This window comes from Entelurus aequoreus, linkage group LG12, assembly GCF_033978785.1.
Source record: "Entelurus aequoreus isolate RoL-2023_Sb linkage group LG12, RoL_Eaeq_v1.1, whole genome shotgun sequence".
NCBI lineage: Eukaryota > Metazoa > Chordata > Actinopteri > Syngnathiformes > Syngnathidae > Entelurus > Entelurus aequoreus.
The window spans coordinates 6,452,845-6,468,624 of NC_084742.1; the positions used below are offsets into that span (position 1 = coordinate 6,452,845).

Consider the following 15,780-nt stretch of genomic DNA (forward strand, 5'->3'; position numbering starts at 1 on the left):
GTTGATATCTTTTTTTTGGTAACACTTTATTTAGTATGGGGAACATATTCACCATTAATTAGTTGCTTATTAACATGCAAATTAGTAACATATTGGCTCTTAATGAGTCATTATTAAGTACTTATTGATGACTTATTCTGCATGGTCTTTTTAAACAACCAGTAAGCCATTAACTAAGAGTCTTCCCTCAGTAAGGTTAGGGTTAGGGTACTTAGAGTATGTTCCCCTAGTGCAGGGGTCGGCAACCCGCGGCTCTAGAGCCGCATGCGGCTCTTTAGCGCCGCCCTAGTGGCTCTCTGGAGCTTTTTGAAAAATGTATGAAAAATGGAAAAAGATGAGGGGAAAAAAAAAGTTTTTGTTTTAATATGGTTTCCATAGGAGGACAAACATGACACAAACCTCCCTAATTGTTATAAATCACACTGTTTGTATTAAACATGCTTCACTGATTTGAGTGTTTGGCGAGCGCCGTTTTGTCCTACTAATTTTGGCGGTCCTTGAACTCACCGTAGTTTGTTTACAAGTATAACTTCCTCCGACTTTCTAGGACGTGTTTTATGCCACTTCTTTTTCTGTCTCATTTTGTCCACCACACTTTTAACGTTGTGCATGAGTGCACAAAGGTGAGTTTTGTTGATGTTATTGACTTGTGTGGAGTGCTAATCAGACATATTTGGTCACTGCATGACTGCAAGCTAATCGATGCTAACATGCTATTTAGGCTAGCGATATGTACATATTGCATCATTATGCCTCATTTGTAGCTATATTTGAGCTCATTTAGTTTCCTTTAAGTCCTCTTAATTCAATTTATATCTCATGACACATGTAATATGGCTTTTAATTTTTTGCGGCTCCAGACAGATTTGTTTTTGTATTTTTGGTCCAATATGGCTCTTTCAACATTTTGGGTTGCCGACCCCTGCCCTACTGTCCAAATAACTCTAACTTAAGTCTTTGTTACTTAGAACATGTTCTTCATACTAAAGTGTTACCTTTCTTTTGTCAGATTAGACATTTTGTGGAAAAAAACTGCCATATTGTGCAAAACAACGTCCACTGCAGAGGACGTTTGTTCTCAGGAGGATATATGAAAAGTGGATATTGTGCACATTTAAAAGAAAAAGGTTTGCACTCACCGCACTGCTGCAGTGAATATCTTTGACCTTGAGCCAAGCCAGGTCCAAGGTGCCCTCGCCCCTGTAGCACGACTGCAGCCTGTCTTTGATTTTTTCGTTGATCTCCCGCAGGGAGAAGACGCACAACGCCGAGTCTTGGAATTCCTGCCGCGGCCGCCTCTTCTGTCCCTTGGAGAACACGGCGAACAGCACGTCGTCGTCCGGCGCCACGTCCAGCGAGCGCGCCAAGTTGGCGCCGGCTTTGGACAGGTAGGCCGCCTCCAGCAGTCGGTAATCCACATTGCCGCTCACGCATCCGATGGGCACCTCCACGTAGGAGTGGAAGGCGGTGTCTGCTTTGCAGAGGCGGACTATCTTGGAGGTGTACACCTGCTCTTTACCGGCCGAGGAGGAGCCGGTGGTGGGGCCGCCCCCCATTTCGGGCTGCAGCGTCAGGAAGTAGACAAAGTTTCCACTGGCGAAGCCGTAAATGTAATAGATGTCAAAGTCTGGTATGACGGTGAAGGTGTCTGAGGGGATCTTAATCATGGAGGCCACAAACTCATCGTGAAAGACGTAGGCGAACATTCCATCCTCCTCAGAGTTCCTGGCCAGCTTGCGGCTGGAGATGGTGGGGAAGTACTCTGGCTTGCCGTCCACCGCCGTGGCTACGAACAACATGTCCGGGGAGGCGTTGCCGTAGGAGACGATGACGCCAAACACAGAGCCGCTCTCGTTGACGCCGGAGAGGTAGTGTTCCTTCTTGTGGAAGGGCTCCCCGAGCTTGAAGAGGTCGTCCAGGCGCAGCAGTTTGCAGATGCCCTGGTAGAGGCTCCCGCACGCCAGCAGACGGTTTTCCCGGTAGTCCATCAGCAGCATCTTGTTGACGTTGTTGGTGAGCGTGAGGGGCTCGCTGCACGGCTGGACGATGCGGGGCGGGTAGCACTTGCGGTTGTCTTCGTCCGGCCCGGTTTGGTGCGACACCTGCACCTCCAAACCTGGCGACAGTTTATAGATGCGATTCACGACTCCAAGGTAAACGTTGCCGTTGCGATAGTCCACCGTCAAATGGTTAAACGTCCACTCGGGGTTCTCGGCGCGGAACGAGGCGTACCCTTCCTCCTCGATGGACGCCGTGATGACCTGGGAGGCCGAGCCGTGGGCCTGCGACGCTCGTGCCGCCGTCTTTGGCGTCACAAGCGGCGCCAAGGTGGAGAAGAAGCAGCATAGGAAAAAGCAGGTCCGTGTCCTCACGGCGTGGGACGTCATGGCTGCGGCGAAGAGCGGGAAGGAGGCACGGTCCACGAGATCAAGCCTCTTCAGAGATGGGGGGCATCATGCATCTGGAAGAAAGGAACATTTTAGCAACAGAATCAATGTTTGGATCAAGGAGAACAATAGGGACTCATACAGCTCCAGACTTCTTCTGTTTGTTTGTTATCATCATGAGATCGGTAGGTTGTCAGTTCAAACCCCGGCCGAGTCATACCAAAGACTATAAAAATGGGACCCATTACCTCCCTGCTTGGCACTCAGCATCAAGGGTTGGAATTGGGGGTTAAATCACCAAAAATTATTCCCGGGCGCGGCACCGCTGCTGCCCACTGCTCCCCTCACCTCCCAGGGGGTGATCAGGGGATGGGTGAAATGCAGAGGACAAATTTCACCACACCTAGTGTGTGTGTGTGACAATCATTGGTACTTTAACTTTAACTTTAATTACTACCGCAAGTGGTGGAAAAGTGTACTACAACTGAGTACCGCAGCTGAGAAACAGATATTTTTTGGCTTCCTTCTGGGGGGCGGTCACGGCCCAACAATGGTTAAGAAACACTGGTCTAACAAACTAGTCTGTTTGCCTTCGGATCATTCCGCCGAATCGAACCACCAAACTAGGACTGTTTTTTTTTTAATAGTCAAAAATTTGATGATTCGATTTGAAGGAAACTAGACTATCAACCTCACATTCAAGTTGGAATATCGAAAACCCCTCCTGTCACAGTGAGACAGAGGCCGGTTGACTAACGCTGAGGCTGTCATTTTTAAATATTAATTAAAGATTGTTGTTTGCAGACAAATAGTTTTCAGAGAGTAAGAGAAACATCTTATCTGCTTTAAATTTAATTTGTCACTTCAATCTTCCTCAGAGCGGTGCTTACTGGTGTAACGTGTCTAAAACAGCTGACCGTTTGGTGTAGTGGTGTAGCTTTGGGGCGAGTAATGATGCTTCAGCAGGTTCACACACAGAAACGTTGTTACAACTTGCACTTCATCTATTTAGTCAAGTTTGATGTCTTCACTAAACTATCCAATCTTTACTTATTTATGAGTTTATCAAAGTGGTTTAGCCTTTTATTGAGGTGGGAAAAGTCACAAATGAGGTTTTCTGTTTTTTCATCAGCAAAGCTGCATGCATCTCAGAGCGCCACCTTCTGGAATTCATTCTACCCTCAAGAGCGGCAATTTGCAACCTTTGGCAGTTTCTCTCTGGTCTCCCAATGGGGCGCATCACCTGCTGACTGCGTCACTTTCTCTTTGAAACAGCAGCCCCGGCACATAAAGCACGCACGACTTACAACAATTAGGAAGAAAACGCTGGCGCTAGCAGAAATGAGCTCACTGATTCGTCACGAGGTCATTGACGTGACGCAAACAATGACATTCTGCATGTGGAGATCAGCCATGCTAGATTACTTTTAACTTCATTTAAATCCAAAAGTCGGTAGATATTAGTGTTGTCCCGATACCAATATTTTGGTACCGGTACCAAAATTATTTTGGTACTTTTCAACATTTTTCTATATAAAGAGCACCACAAAAAATTGCATCATTGGCTTTATTTTAACAAAAAATCTTACAGTACATTAAACATATGTTTATTATTGCAAGTTTGTCCTTAAATAAAATAGTGAACATACAAGATAACTTGTCTTTTATTAGTAAGTAAACAAATAAAGGCTCCTAATTAGTCTGCTGACATATGCAGTAACATATTGTGTCATTTTCCATTCTATTATTTTGTCAACATTAATAAGGACAAGTGGTAGAAAATGAATTATTAATCCACTTGTTCATTTACTGTTAATATCTGCTTACTTTCTCTTTTAACACGTTCTATCTACACTTCTGTTAAAATCTAATAATCACCAATTCTTCTGTTGTTTGATACTTTACATTAGTTTTGGATGATACCTCAAATTTAGGTATCAATCTGATACCAAATAGTTACAGGATCGTATATTAGACATATTTCCTGAGTTTATAAACATAATATACATTTTTTTTTAAATGAAAGAAGACGGTGTGATGCCAAAAAATATTGATGTAATCATAGTAGTATCAAATAGATACGCTTCTGTACTTGGTATCATTACAGTGGATGTCAGGTGTAGATCCAACCAATGGTGTTTGTTTACATTTTGACGCCAGTGAGTTACGGTGTGTAGTGAAACATGTTTAGCTATTCCTCGTCCTGCAGGGATGATACCTGTAAGAAACGTACTTTATTTATCGCCATGGAGACGAGGATTAGTGATTTAGAAGTAGCTAAAACACTGCCAACTTCAAATGGACGTTCGTCATAAAGCACCTCTTTCTGAGGGCGTTTTAGTGTTATGACTTCACCTTTATTGTTAGTTTTTAAGCCAAAATGTGTCCGTTCTCCCTTTTCTGTCCGCACACTGTGTCTGCTTGTAAGTACTCCGTGATTGTGCGCTGCCGAACGTGCTCGTCGGCTCGTAAAACCAACAATGCCATGACGCGATGACGACGGCGGGGCGGGGTGGGGTGGTGGGCGACCGGTACTTTTTAGAGGCGGTATAGTAGCGAATATGATTCATTAGTATCGCGGTGCTATACTAATACCGGTATACCGTACAACCCTAGTCCCCACACTAACGTTTTTAACGGTAAAGTATTGTATTGTTTTGGCCTTTCATTCACAAGGCAATGGCGTTCGGGGGTTCCAAAGTGGGAAAATCTGACAATGTAGTTTTGTTGTTGTCATTAAACCCCACACGCAAATGACTAAATCAAGAACTGTGTACAGGGCCAAATGTACAGTCGGTGTAGCGTATGTATCACAGCGTTTTCCACATGCTCGTCTGCTAGTAAACCAGCAATGACACGACGTGACGACGATGGGGGTGCGGGGGGGGGGGGTGGACCGGTACTTTTCAGAGGCGGTATAGTACTGAATATGATTCATTAGTATTGCGGTACTATTCTAATACCTAATACTGGTATACCGTACAACCCTATTAGATACTAGTGTACAAAAAATGGCAGCTAATTTGCCATAAAACCTACAGGCTTACAGTGTACCTTGGATGTCAGGAAGCATAGGTGGCTGCCAAATGCAATAAGAAGTAGGGTAAATGTTGGCGTCACGCTTTAGAAGCGGTGACACGGGGCGTCGTGTTCCTTAAGAATAAAAGAAGCGCCGCATAATAACGATCGGGAGCAAAGAACAGCACCGGTGCTCCCGCTGTTCCCGGGGGGGGACACGGTCGTAACAAAGCGAGCTCCTGCGGTATCTCAAAGACATTCAGCAGCTTCTAGGAAAAGAAAAAAACAGGACAAAGGAGGAGAAGGTGAGAAGAGATTGAGCTGAGAGACGACGTGAGCGCCGTTGCTGTCGCACCTTGACCCCGGATCATAAAGAATTCCAAGAATGTATCTACACAACTCTATCCTTCCAACAATCAAACAGATTAAATGTTTACATTTATCGCATTAAAGGACAGTTTTTGATGATGTTCTACCTGTTCATTGCTGTCTCGGCTTTTGTAGGATTTGCTTTCCAATTACAACGTTCAACAAAAGTTTCCCCTGTTTTTGTTTGCCATCTGATTTAACGTACGGCCAAACATTGAGTCCAACACAGGGGTTCTTAACCTTTTTACTACAGAAGGGCTCAGGGCCCACCTTACATTTTACCACTGAATTAGTAATCTCACTCTTGATTTTAGTCGTATTCAATAATTATATCTAACCGACTCGCAACCTTGTCAAATGATATAAAAGCATGTGTTAATCCCAAAGATTATTATCAAGGCTTAGGTCAGGCTGATTAGAAAAATAGGTATGAACCAAATATACTGCATCAGAAGGGACTCAAATAACTAATGAAACATTACTTTCCATACAATGGTGTAGTGTCAGTATAAATGAACTAAATTAATAATAAGTGTGTTTCTTAACTAAACTGACAATACAATTTTATTTAAAATTTAAAAACAGCCTGATCATTTTAGTCATGTTTTTTGCGCTTAAAAAACGTAAACGCTAAAATAAACTAAATTAATAATAATAAATGTTGCCCAACTAAACTGTCAATTAAATTAAAGTACAATTGAAAATACAGTTTCACCACTTTAGTCATAATTTTTGCACATAGAAACTTCTGTATGACTTTAGCTCCAGACTTCTTCTGTTTGTTTGTTATCATCATGAGATCGGTAGGTTGTCAGTTCAAACCCCGGCCGAGTCATACCAAAGACTATAAAAATGGGACCCATTACCTCCCTGCTTGGCACTCAGCATCAAGGGTTGGAATTGGGGGTTAAATCACCAAAAATTATTCCTGGGCGCGGCACCGCTGCTGCCCACTGCTCCCCTCACCTCCCAGGGGGTGATCAGGGGATGGGTGAAATGCAGAGGACAAATTTCACCACACCTAGTGTGTGTGTGACAATCATTGGTACTTTAACTTTAACTTTAATTACTACCGGAAGTGGTGGAAAAGTGTACTACAACTGAGTACCGCAGCTGAGAAACAGATATTTTTTGGCTTCCTTCTGGGGGGCGGTCACGGCCCAACAATGGTTAAGAAACACTGGTCTAACAAACTAGTCTGTTTGCCTTCGGATCATTCCGCCGAATCGAACCACCAAACTAGGACTGTTTTTTTTTAATAGTCAAAAATGTGATGATTCGATTTGAAGGAAACTAGACTATCAACCTCACATTCAAGTTGGAATATCGAAAACCCCTCCTGTCACAGTGAGACAGAGGCCGGTTGACTAACGCTGAGGCTGTCATTTTTAAATATTAATTAAAGATTGTTGTTTGCAGACAAATAGTTTTCAGAGAGCTTTAAATTTAATTTGTCACTTCAATCTTCCTCAGAGCGGTGCTTACTGGTGTAACGTGTCTAAAACAGCTGACCGTTTGGTGTAGTGGTGTAGCTTTGGGGCGAGTAATGATGCTTCAGCAGGTTCACACACAGAAACGTTGTTACAACTTGCACTTCATCTATTTAGTCAAGTTTGATGTCTTCACTGAACTATCCAATCTTCACTTATTTATGAGTTTATCAAAGTGGTTTAGCCTTTTATTGAGGTGGGAAAAGTCACAAATGAGGTTTTCTGTTTTTTCTCACCTCAATAAAAGACTGTATTCCTTTAAAAGTTCCTTTTATCAACTTTGTAAGAATCACCACGTTACTGACACCTGGTGACCAGTCAGTATACAGTACTACAAAGCATCACAATCTGTTTATTTCTAAAATCAATGCCATAGGTTGGACTGATCATCGCCTATGGACAAAATCTAACAAATCAGATCCGTCTATGAAAATTCTTAGTCAAAGACAGCTCTCGCCTAAACATGTTTGGTCCCCACTGGTGTTGTCCCGATACCAATATTTTGGTACCGGTACCAAAATGTATTTCGATACTTTGATACTTTTCTAAATAAAGGGTACCACAAAATATGGCATTAATGGCTTAATTTTAACAATTTTGTTCTTAAATAAAATAGTGAACATACAAGACAACTTGTCTTTTATTAGTAAGTAAGCAAACAAAGGCACCTAATTAGTCTGCTGAAGTATGCAGTAACATATTGTGTCATTTTCCATTCTATTATTTTGTCAACATTATAAAGGAAAAGCTGTAAAAATTGATTATTAATCTACTTGTTAATTTACTGTTGATATCTTCTTATCTCCCGTTTCAACATGTTCTATCTACACTTCTGTTAAAATGTAATAATCACTTATTATTCCATTGTTTGATACTTTACATTAGTTTTGGATGATACCACAAATTATGCTATCAATCCAAGACCAAGTCGTTACAGGATCATACATTGATCATATTCAAAGTCCTCGTGTGTCCAGGGACATATTTCCTGAGTTTATAAACATAATGTATATTAAAAAAAAAAAAAACGAAAAAAGATTTTGTGATGCTAAAAAATATCGATGGTAGTACATAGTAGTATCGACTAGATACACTCCTGTACTTGGTATCATTACAGTGGATGTTAGGTGTAAATCCACCCATGGCGTTTGTTTACATTGTGACGCCGGTGAGCTACGGTGTGTAGTGAAACATGTTTAGCTATTCCTTGTCCTGCAGGGATGATACTTGTAAGAAACTTACTTTATTTATCGCCATGGATACAAGAATCAGTGATTTAGAAGTAGCTACAACACTGCAGACTGCGGATGGACTTTAGCCGCTAGCTAGCTAGCCATGTCTTAAAGCACCTCTTCCTGAGGGCGTTTCAGTGTTATAACTTCATCTTTGTCGTTAGTTTTTAAGCCAAAATGCGTCAAATTCTCCCTTTTCTGTCTACACACTGTCTGCTTGCAAGTACTCCATGATTGTGCGCTGCCGAACATGCTCGCCTGCTTGTAAAACCAACAATGTTATGACGTGATGACGACGGCTGGGCGGGGTGGGGTGGTGGGCGACCGGTACTTTTTAGAGGCGGTATAGTAGCGAATACGATTCATTAGTATCGCGGTACTATACTAATACCGGTATACCGTACAACCCTAGTCCCCACACTAACGTTTTTAATGGTAAAATATTGTATTGTTTTGGCCTTTCATTCACAAGGCAATGGCGTTCGGGGGTTCCAAAGTGGGAAAATCTGACAATGTAGTTTTGGTGTTGTCATTAAACCCCACACGCAACAAACTGAATCAAGAACTGTGTACAGTGCCAAATGTACAGTCGGTGTAGCGTATGTATCACAGGGTTTTCCCCAAGTGATCCGTTCCTGTCTGGACTGTGACTATTTGATAATCCGACATGTGTATTGACGTGATTTTATAATTGGAAAATGATTCGTGGCTTGCAAATTACTAATAGGATTTACTTGACTTCTTATGGGAAAAAATCTACAGTTTTCACACAATTCAGTCTTTTTGGAACAGATTACAAAAACCAAGATATTAGTATAAGTGTAAATGTGGATAAAGTACACAATTACTTGTAGGATACAGGTGGGAACAAACACAGCTCATTAGCCTTTAAAAGCACTTTTAAATCTGTCTAAATTCCAGCATCAATGCTAGAATTGGACACCGTACTTCCAATACAAGATCGTGACACCTGAATAGTATAATATAAGACCTTCACGATCCAAATTGGACAGTCGCAGCTTATTTTCCAGAGCATCAAGTGACAACTTAACGAGCACCTCATGAGAGAGAGAGTACATTACAAGTGGACAAGCAATATTTTGACAAATTCATATTTTTCTTTTCATAATCAAGCGACAAGTCTTTGGTAAATTAAACACACAGACATAAGAACATTCTATTAGGATTAAGAGAGTGTGAAGGAGTAAGAAGGATAATTACACATAATCCTTCATATTCATGAAGAAAATGCTTTGGCCTCCACTCTTATCACCGCGAGCGTCAAAGAGTGTGTTTCTAGCTCAACACGATGCAAATAAACTGTTAAATAAACCTGCTCAGTGGCCTCGCGGTTAGAGTGTCCACCCTGAGATCGGTAAGTCGTGAGTTCAAACCCCGGCCGAGTCATACCAAAGACTATAAAAATGGGACCCATTACCTCCCTGCTTGGCACTCAGCATCAAGGGCTGGAATTGGGCGTTAAATCACTAAATGATTCCCGAGCGTGGCCACCGCTGATGCTCACTGCTCCCCTCACCTCCCAGGGGGTGGAACAAGGGGAAAGGTCAAACGCAGAGGGTAATTTCACCACACCTAGTGTGTGTGTGACTATCAGTGGTACTTTAATTAACTTTAAGGATGACAAACTCCAACCTGCACATCAACAACATTTTAATTATTATTATAAGTGTCATGATTTGGCTTTTACCTGATACTAATTATTTTATTGAAGTCATTTGTATTTTACTTTGTATCCAGTTTGTAATGCAAGATTTTATTTAGTTATATTCATTTATTTATTTACTGTATATATAAAAAAATATATATATATTTTTTCTATTAATCTATATATGTCTTACTTGTATTTTATTCTTTATCTCTACACATGGTTCTTACTATTTTACAAGTTTTACTATTTTCGTTTTCCAATGTGCCTCAGAGGGAGCCATCTGCCTCAGGGGTTATCGGCCCTGCTTGTGGGGGCGCTTTTGTGTCAGCATCCTGATGGCCATGGTCTGATGACCTCCTGGTGCAGATGGCTTCTGTGATAGTGTTTACTCACATGTCTCCTCTGTACTCAGCCGTGCATTCATTGGTCCATATAGTTGTATGTGTGCGTGTGTGTGTGTGTGTGTGTGTGTGTGCGTGTGTGTGTGTGTGTCTGTGTGTGTGTGTGTGTGTGTGTGTGTGTGTGTGTGTGTGTGTGTGTGTGTGTGTGTGTGTGTGTGTGTGTGTGTGTGTGTGTGTGTGTGTGTGTGTGTGTGTGTGTGTGTGTGTGTGTGTGTGTGTGTGTGTGTTTCTTGTATGTATGAAAAGCGCTTTATAAATAAAGCTTGATTTGATTGATTTGATTTGATGACCATTTTCTGAAATTTACTGGATTTTGATTCGTAAGGTTCTAAATCGATTGATCAAGATTTCATTGAAAAACAACTTTTGTTCACTTCGAGCAGCTGAAGCCTTGGCCCGCGGAGACTCAAGTACTAATGTCAGTCCCTCATTTTCTTTTGTTTGGTCTTAAACAATTTGTTGTTGGAAGCTAACTTTAGCTTAGTGTGACTCTGTCCAGTGGGTAGTCAATGTTATGCCTTGTGCATTGATATTGGAAAATGTAAAAGATATCATTGGCTAAGAAAGGAACACAAAATGAAGATTGATATAAGCTAACACGGCTAACAGATGGCAGTCCTCTCAGGAAGGATGGAAGAAGGACGTCCTTGTTTTTTTTTTTTTACATCAAGACGTGCATTAGAAGCGTGGATTACTGTCAACACTGCGGATGGAGGTTGAGAAGGGTCTAATCCAACAGGGATATCGTTTTAATAAAGGGGCGCAGGCAGAGAGGCATCCAACGACGAAATACCCACGGATTTCAGCCACATCTGCGAAATGTTTCGCTGGCAACGCCGGCAAACAAAGGCTGCTAATGATAACGTAGACTTATGCTAAAAACCCACCATGTCATATTTTTAGGAACGTACTGTTAATAAACGCAGGGATAAGAGCCAGTCTTGAATAATTCCCTCTGATGTGAATCCTCGCCAACAAGATCCTCCTCTATTCCTCCAAGTTCCCGAGCAGCGAGTCAACAAGACACAGATAAGTTTGCCGTAATTAAAACCAACGCGGCCAAGAAGCCCTCTTAAATGTTTAAAAAGCCGCGTCGCATTCATGCCCGCCGTTGGCGCTCATTTTCCGTCTTCTCGTCCAATTCCCCGATGCTGCTCGCTCGCGGGCGAGACGAAGGGATGCGAGGGGCCGTGCAGACAAATCAGCTTCCATCAGCTGCAGAATCATCATAAGTCCCGACACGTCTTCCCTCTGTTCCTCCATCTATCCACTCATCCCTTCCAGCTCTCCTCGTTCACTAGGAATCTTAGTTTTTTCCTCCTCCAAATCTTTCTTTGGTTCCAATCCTGACACAGTGCTCAATGATGTGCATACTCCACATCAGAATTCATATTATTGATGGTAAATGTGGTTAGCATGGATGTGTTAGTGTATGGGCGTATCGATCCAAATATCGATAGCATCGATACCAACGTCAGTATCGGTATCGGGTCGATACTTTTGTTCAGTTTCTCAATGTTATACGTCAAGCAAACTACTCGATTTATTCATGCCTCTGCTCTTATTTGGTCTGTAAAAGTAGCACACTTCTCTCAATTTCTCTCTCTCCCTGCCGGACAGGAGGGTCAGCATATTTATGATATTTAGATTTTTGCTGCATTTATTGTTACTTTATTGTGACATTTTCCCCTAAACAATTGTGTGTAGTAGAAAGTAATGGGGGGGGGGGGGGGGGGGTTATTTGATCATTTTTAAACTGTCACATTGTTTTATGTTGTTGTATGTAGTGGTTCTCAAACTTTTTTCACCAGGTACCACCTCAGAGAACACTTGCATTAAAATACAGTAGCAAAGTAGGCCTAAATATTCAATAAAAACAAGGCAGAGGTTTTATTTAACACATGCATTTTTTTATATTTTTGGCCACTGTAACATTACACACAGTTTGAACAGTAACACTGTGTGTAAATATTTAACTAAGTGATTCGTTGGCATACCACTAGATGGAGCCCGCATACCACTACCACAGTTTAAGGAATCTTTGATATACAAACTTTGTGTATATATATATATATATATATATATATATATATATATATATATATATATATATATATATATATATATATATATATATATATATATATATATATATATATATATATATATATATATATATATATATATACATATATATATATATATATATATATATATATATATATATATATATATATATATATATATATATATATATATATATACACACATATATATATATACACACATATATATATATACACATATATATATATATATATATATATATATATATATATATATATATATATATATATATATATATATATATATATATATATATATATAGGGGGAACCTATATATATATATAAACCTGCGAAACAGGCTTGTAGGGATGATATAGCCTCTGTGTTTTTTCTGACCTAACGTATACTGTATATATATATATATATATATATATATATATATATATATATATATATATATATATATATATATATATATATATATATATATATATATATATATATATATATATATATACATATATATGTATATATATATATATATATATATATATATATATATATATATATACATATATATATATATATACATATATACAGTATATATATATATATATATATATATATATGTATATATATATATATATATATATATATATATATATATATATATATATATGTATATATATATATATATATATATATATATATATATATATATATATATATATACATATATACAGTATATATATATATATATATATATATATATATATATATATATATATATATATATATATATATATATATATATATATATATATATATATATATATATATATATATATATATATATATATATAGTCAAGGTTTCTGTGGTTTATCCGTTATACAGTGCTCAATATCGGGGTAGAGCAGAATATACGTTCGGTCAGGAAAAAACACAAAGGCTATTTCATCCCTACAAGCCTGTTTCGCAGGTTTCCCTGCTCTTCAGTCCCTGATCAGTCCCCGGCGAGCAGGGAAACCTGTGAAACAGGCTTGTAGGGATGAAATAGCCTCTGTGTTTTTTCCTGACCTAACGTACTGTATATATATAATATATATATTTATATAATATATATACATGTACACATTTTATTTTTATTTTTTGCATAATCAACTAAATGGAGCAAATTCAATAACAATTTGACCATGATCTAGCGTAAGTAGCTGAGGAAGACAGGCAGCGCTTTTTCTTGGGTCGTTATTTTAGGCACCATAATGTCAAAAGTGTTTTCAATATGTGTCAGGAAGCCATGGAGTTTGCTAAAAATGCAGACGTGAACAGAATGAGTGAACTCAAGATATAAACGCATGGCTGAAGGCAGTGAAATAAATGTCTGCCATGACTTGGAGTTATCCTTCGAAGATGAAGCTATTGGATGTTGAGAGAAAAAAGACAACTCGACATCTGTTGTGTGGCGATGGTTTGTGCCACCAGAGTGATGTGGAGCAAATCAGGTCGATGTACAAGTTATGTACAACACAACTAATGTGTTTAATCATTTGAAAAGCAACACCTATTATTTTACTGATTGTATGGAAAGTGTGAAAATGCGAGTGTATTTTGCACAGCTTGGCACTTCTGGCAGCACACGTAGACTTGAAAACTATTTGTATTGTTATTGAAGATGTTGCACATTTGCAAGCAGTAATGATGCTAACAGCTTATGTTAGCATATGGTGCATCTGTTGTTTGTTGACTTTTGCTGGACTGACTGGCTGTGTTGTGTTGTTTGCAAGAGCACCGAAGTTGCGGAACAAAGCCACGCTGCAGGCGCACACACACACACGCATCCACGGAAAATACACGGCAGACACACATGTACCCCACTCCTTACATGCCACGACTTCCACGCTTCACCCCACGTGGTATGATGGACAACGGAGCAGCGCCCCTAGTGGCTGGCAGCTTCGAGTCAGATGCCCGCCCCCTAACCCTTGGTTGCAAGTCTCCAGTTGTCTGTCATAATATGTAAAATTGCTTTGCTTGAGTTTTTTTCCCTGGTCTCTAACTAAACCCCCCGAGAAGTTTAGTTTGAGATTTACTTTTTTTCTCGTCTTACCGCCATGTTTACCATTTTTCCTACCTTACATTTTGTCCACCTTGAACTGTATGTCTGTTCTTGGACAGGTTTGGACTGAAAATTGAATTTTTATTGCAAGGTTCCATCTATCCATGTAACATCATCATTTCAAATCATAATGTATACATTTGAATACATCTTCATTATCCGCCGACTGGTAAATGTGTTTATTTTGGGTCTTGTATCACTGCAAAAATATAGGGTTTTTTCCCACTATGTTATTGTTGTTTTACTGTTGAATAAACATTTTACATGTTTTTTTGTGTTTACCTTTATTAATTTGCTATTCATACAGAATGTAATAAAAAAAAACTGTAACTCATCTTCAATGTATTTAGTTTTTAAGACAGTTGCTTTTGACTGGCGCTTTAAAATGAATAGAAAAAATTGTGATATTAATCAAGTTTGGATTTTTTTTCGCCATTTCACCCAGCCCTACTCGGTGTCAGTAGCACTGAGAAACATTCCAACTGCTTGGGAGAAAAAATTGCTTCTTAGCTTTCAAAAGAGCCCAAAGGCACAATTCTACTCCAACGGTTCAATAACAGCTTCACTTTTACGTTTTTAGGCGTTTTAGACCCTAAGAAAATCCCATGAAGGTATTTGGGTTTAATCAACATTATGATAGTTTTGCAGTGGTGTTTAATATTTAGAGCTGTGTTTAATAGTTTATAATAAACATATAAAACCATATAATCGTAAATCCACACAACTATTGCTACTTAGATCTTCTGTTGGAAACAATTAGACAAGTGTTTAAAAAAAAATGGTAGATCTAAAATTTCCACTTTGGACATCCAATGTGAATAATGACAGCAATCTCATTGACAATTGATCATTTTGGATCCATCAATCACTGCTTTGCCTGTCCTGCTGTTGCATGCTGGTCCTAATGTCCGCTTTGAACGAGGCCAACACGGGAGGACGTTGAGACACGCAAACCCACACATATACAAACAGTCACACACACACACACAAATACACACAGCCTGAGGGAAGTCATGATCCAAGTCCAGAC

The 15,780-nt window shown here is 39.5% G+C and overlaps 2 protein-coding genes across 2 annotated transcripts in view; both read right to left on the minus strand.

Annotated features, from left to right (window-relative positions):
- The window catches only part of LOC133662585 (plexin-A4-like), a 230,196-nt gene extending 227,809 nt beyond the window's left edge, over positions 1-2,387 (minus strand). Inside the window, exon 1 of the mRNA XM_062066700.1 lies at positions 1,140-2,387. Within this exon, the coding sequence (XP_061922684.1) occupies positions 1,140-2,387 (1,248 nt within the window). The remainder of the gene's footprint in view (positions 1-1,139) is intronic.
- A 40-nt stretch (positions 2,388-2,427) lies between these two features.
- LOC133662586 (protein phosphatase 1H-like) overlaps positions 2,428-15,780 on the minus strand; it is a 26,162-nt gene continuing 12,809 nt past the window's right edge. Inside the window, exon 4 of the mRNA XM_062066701.1 lies at positions 2,428-2,461. Within this exon, the coding sequence (XP_061922685.1) occupies positions 2,428-2,461 (34 nt within the window). The remainder of the gene's footprint in view (positions 2,462-15,780) is intronic.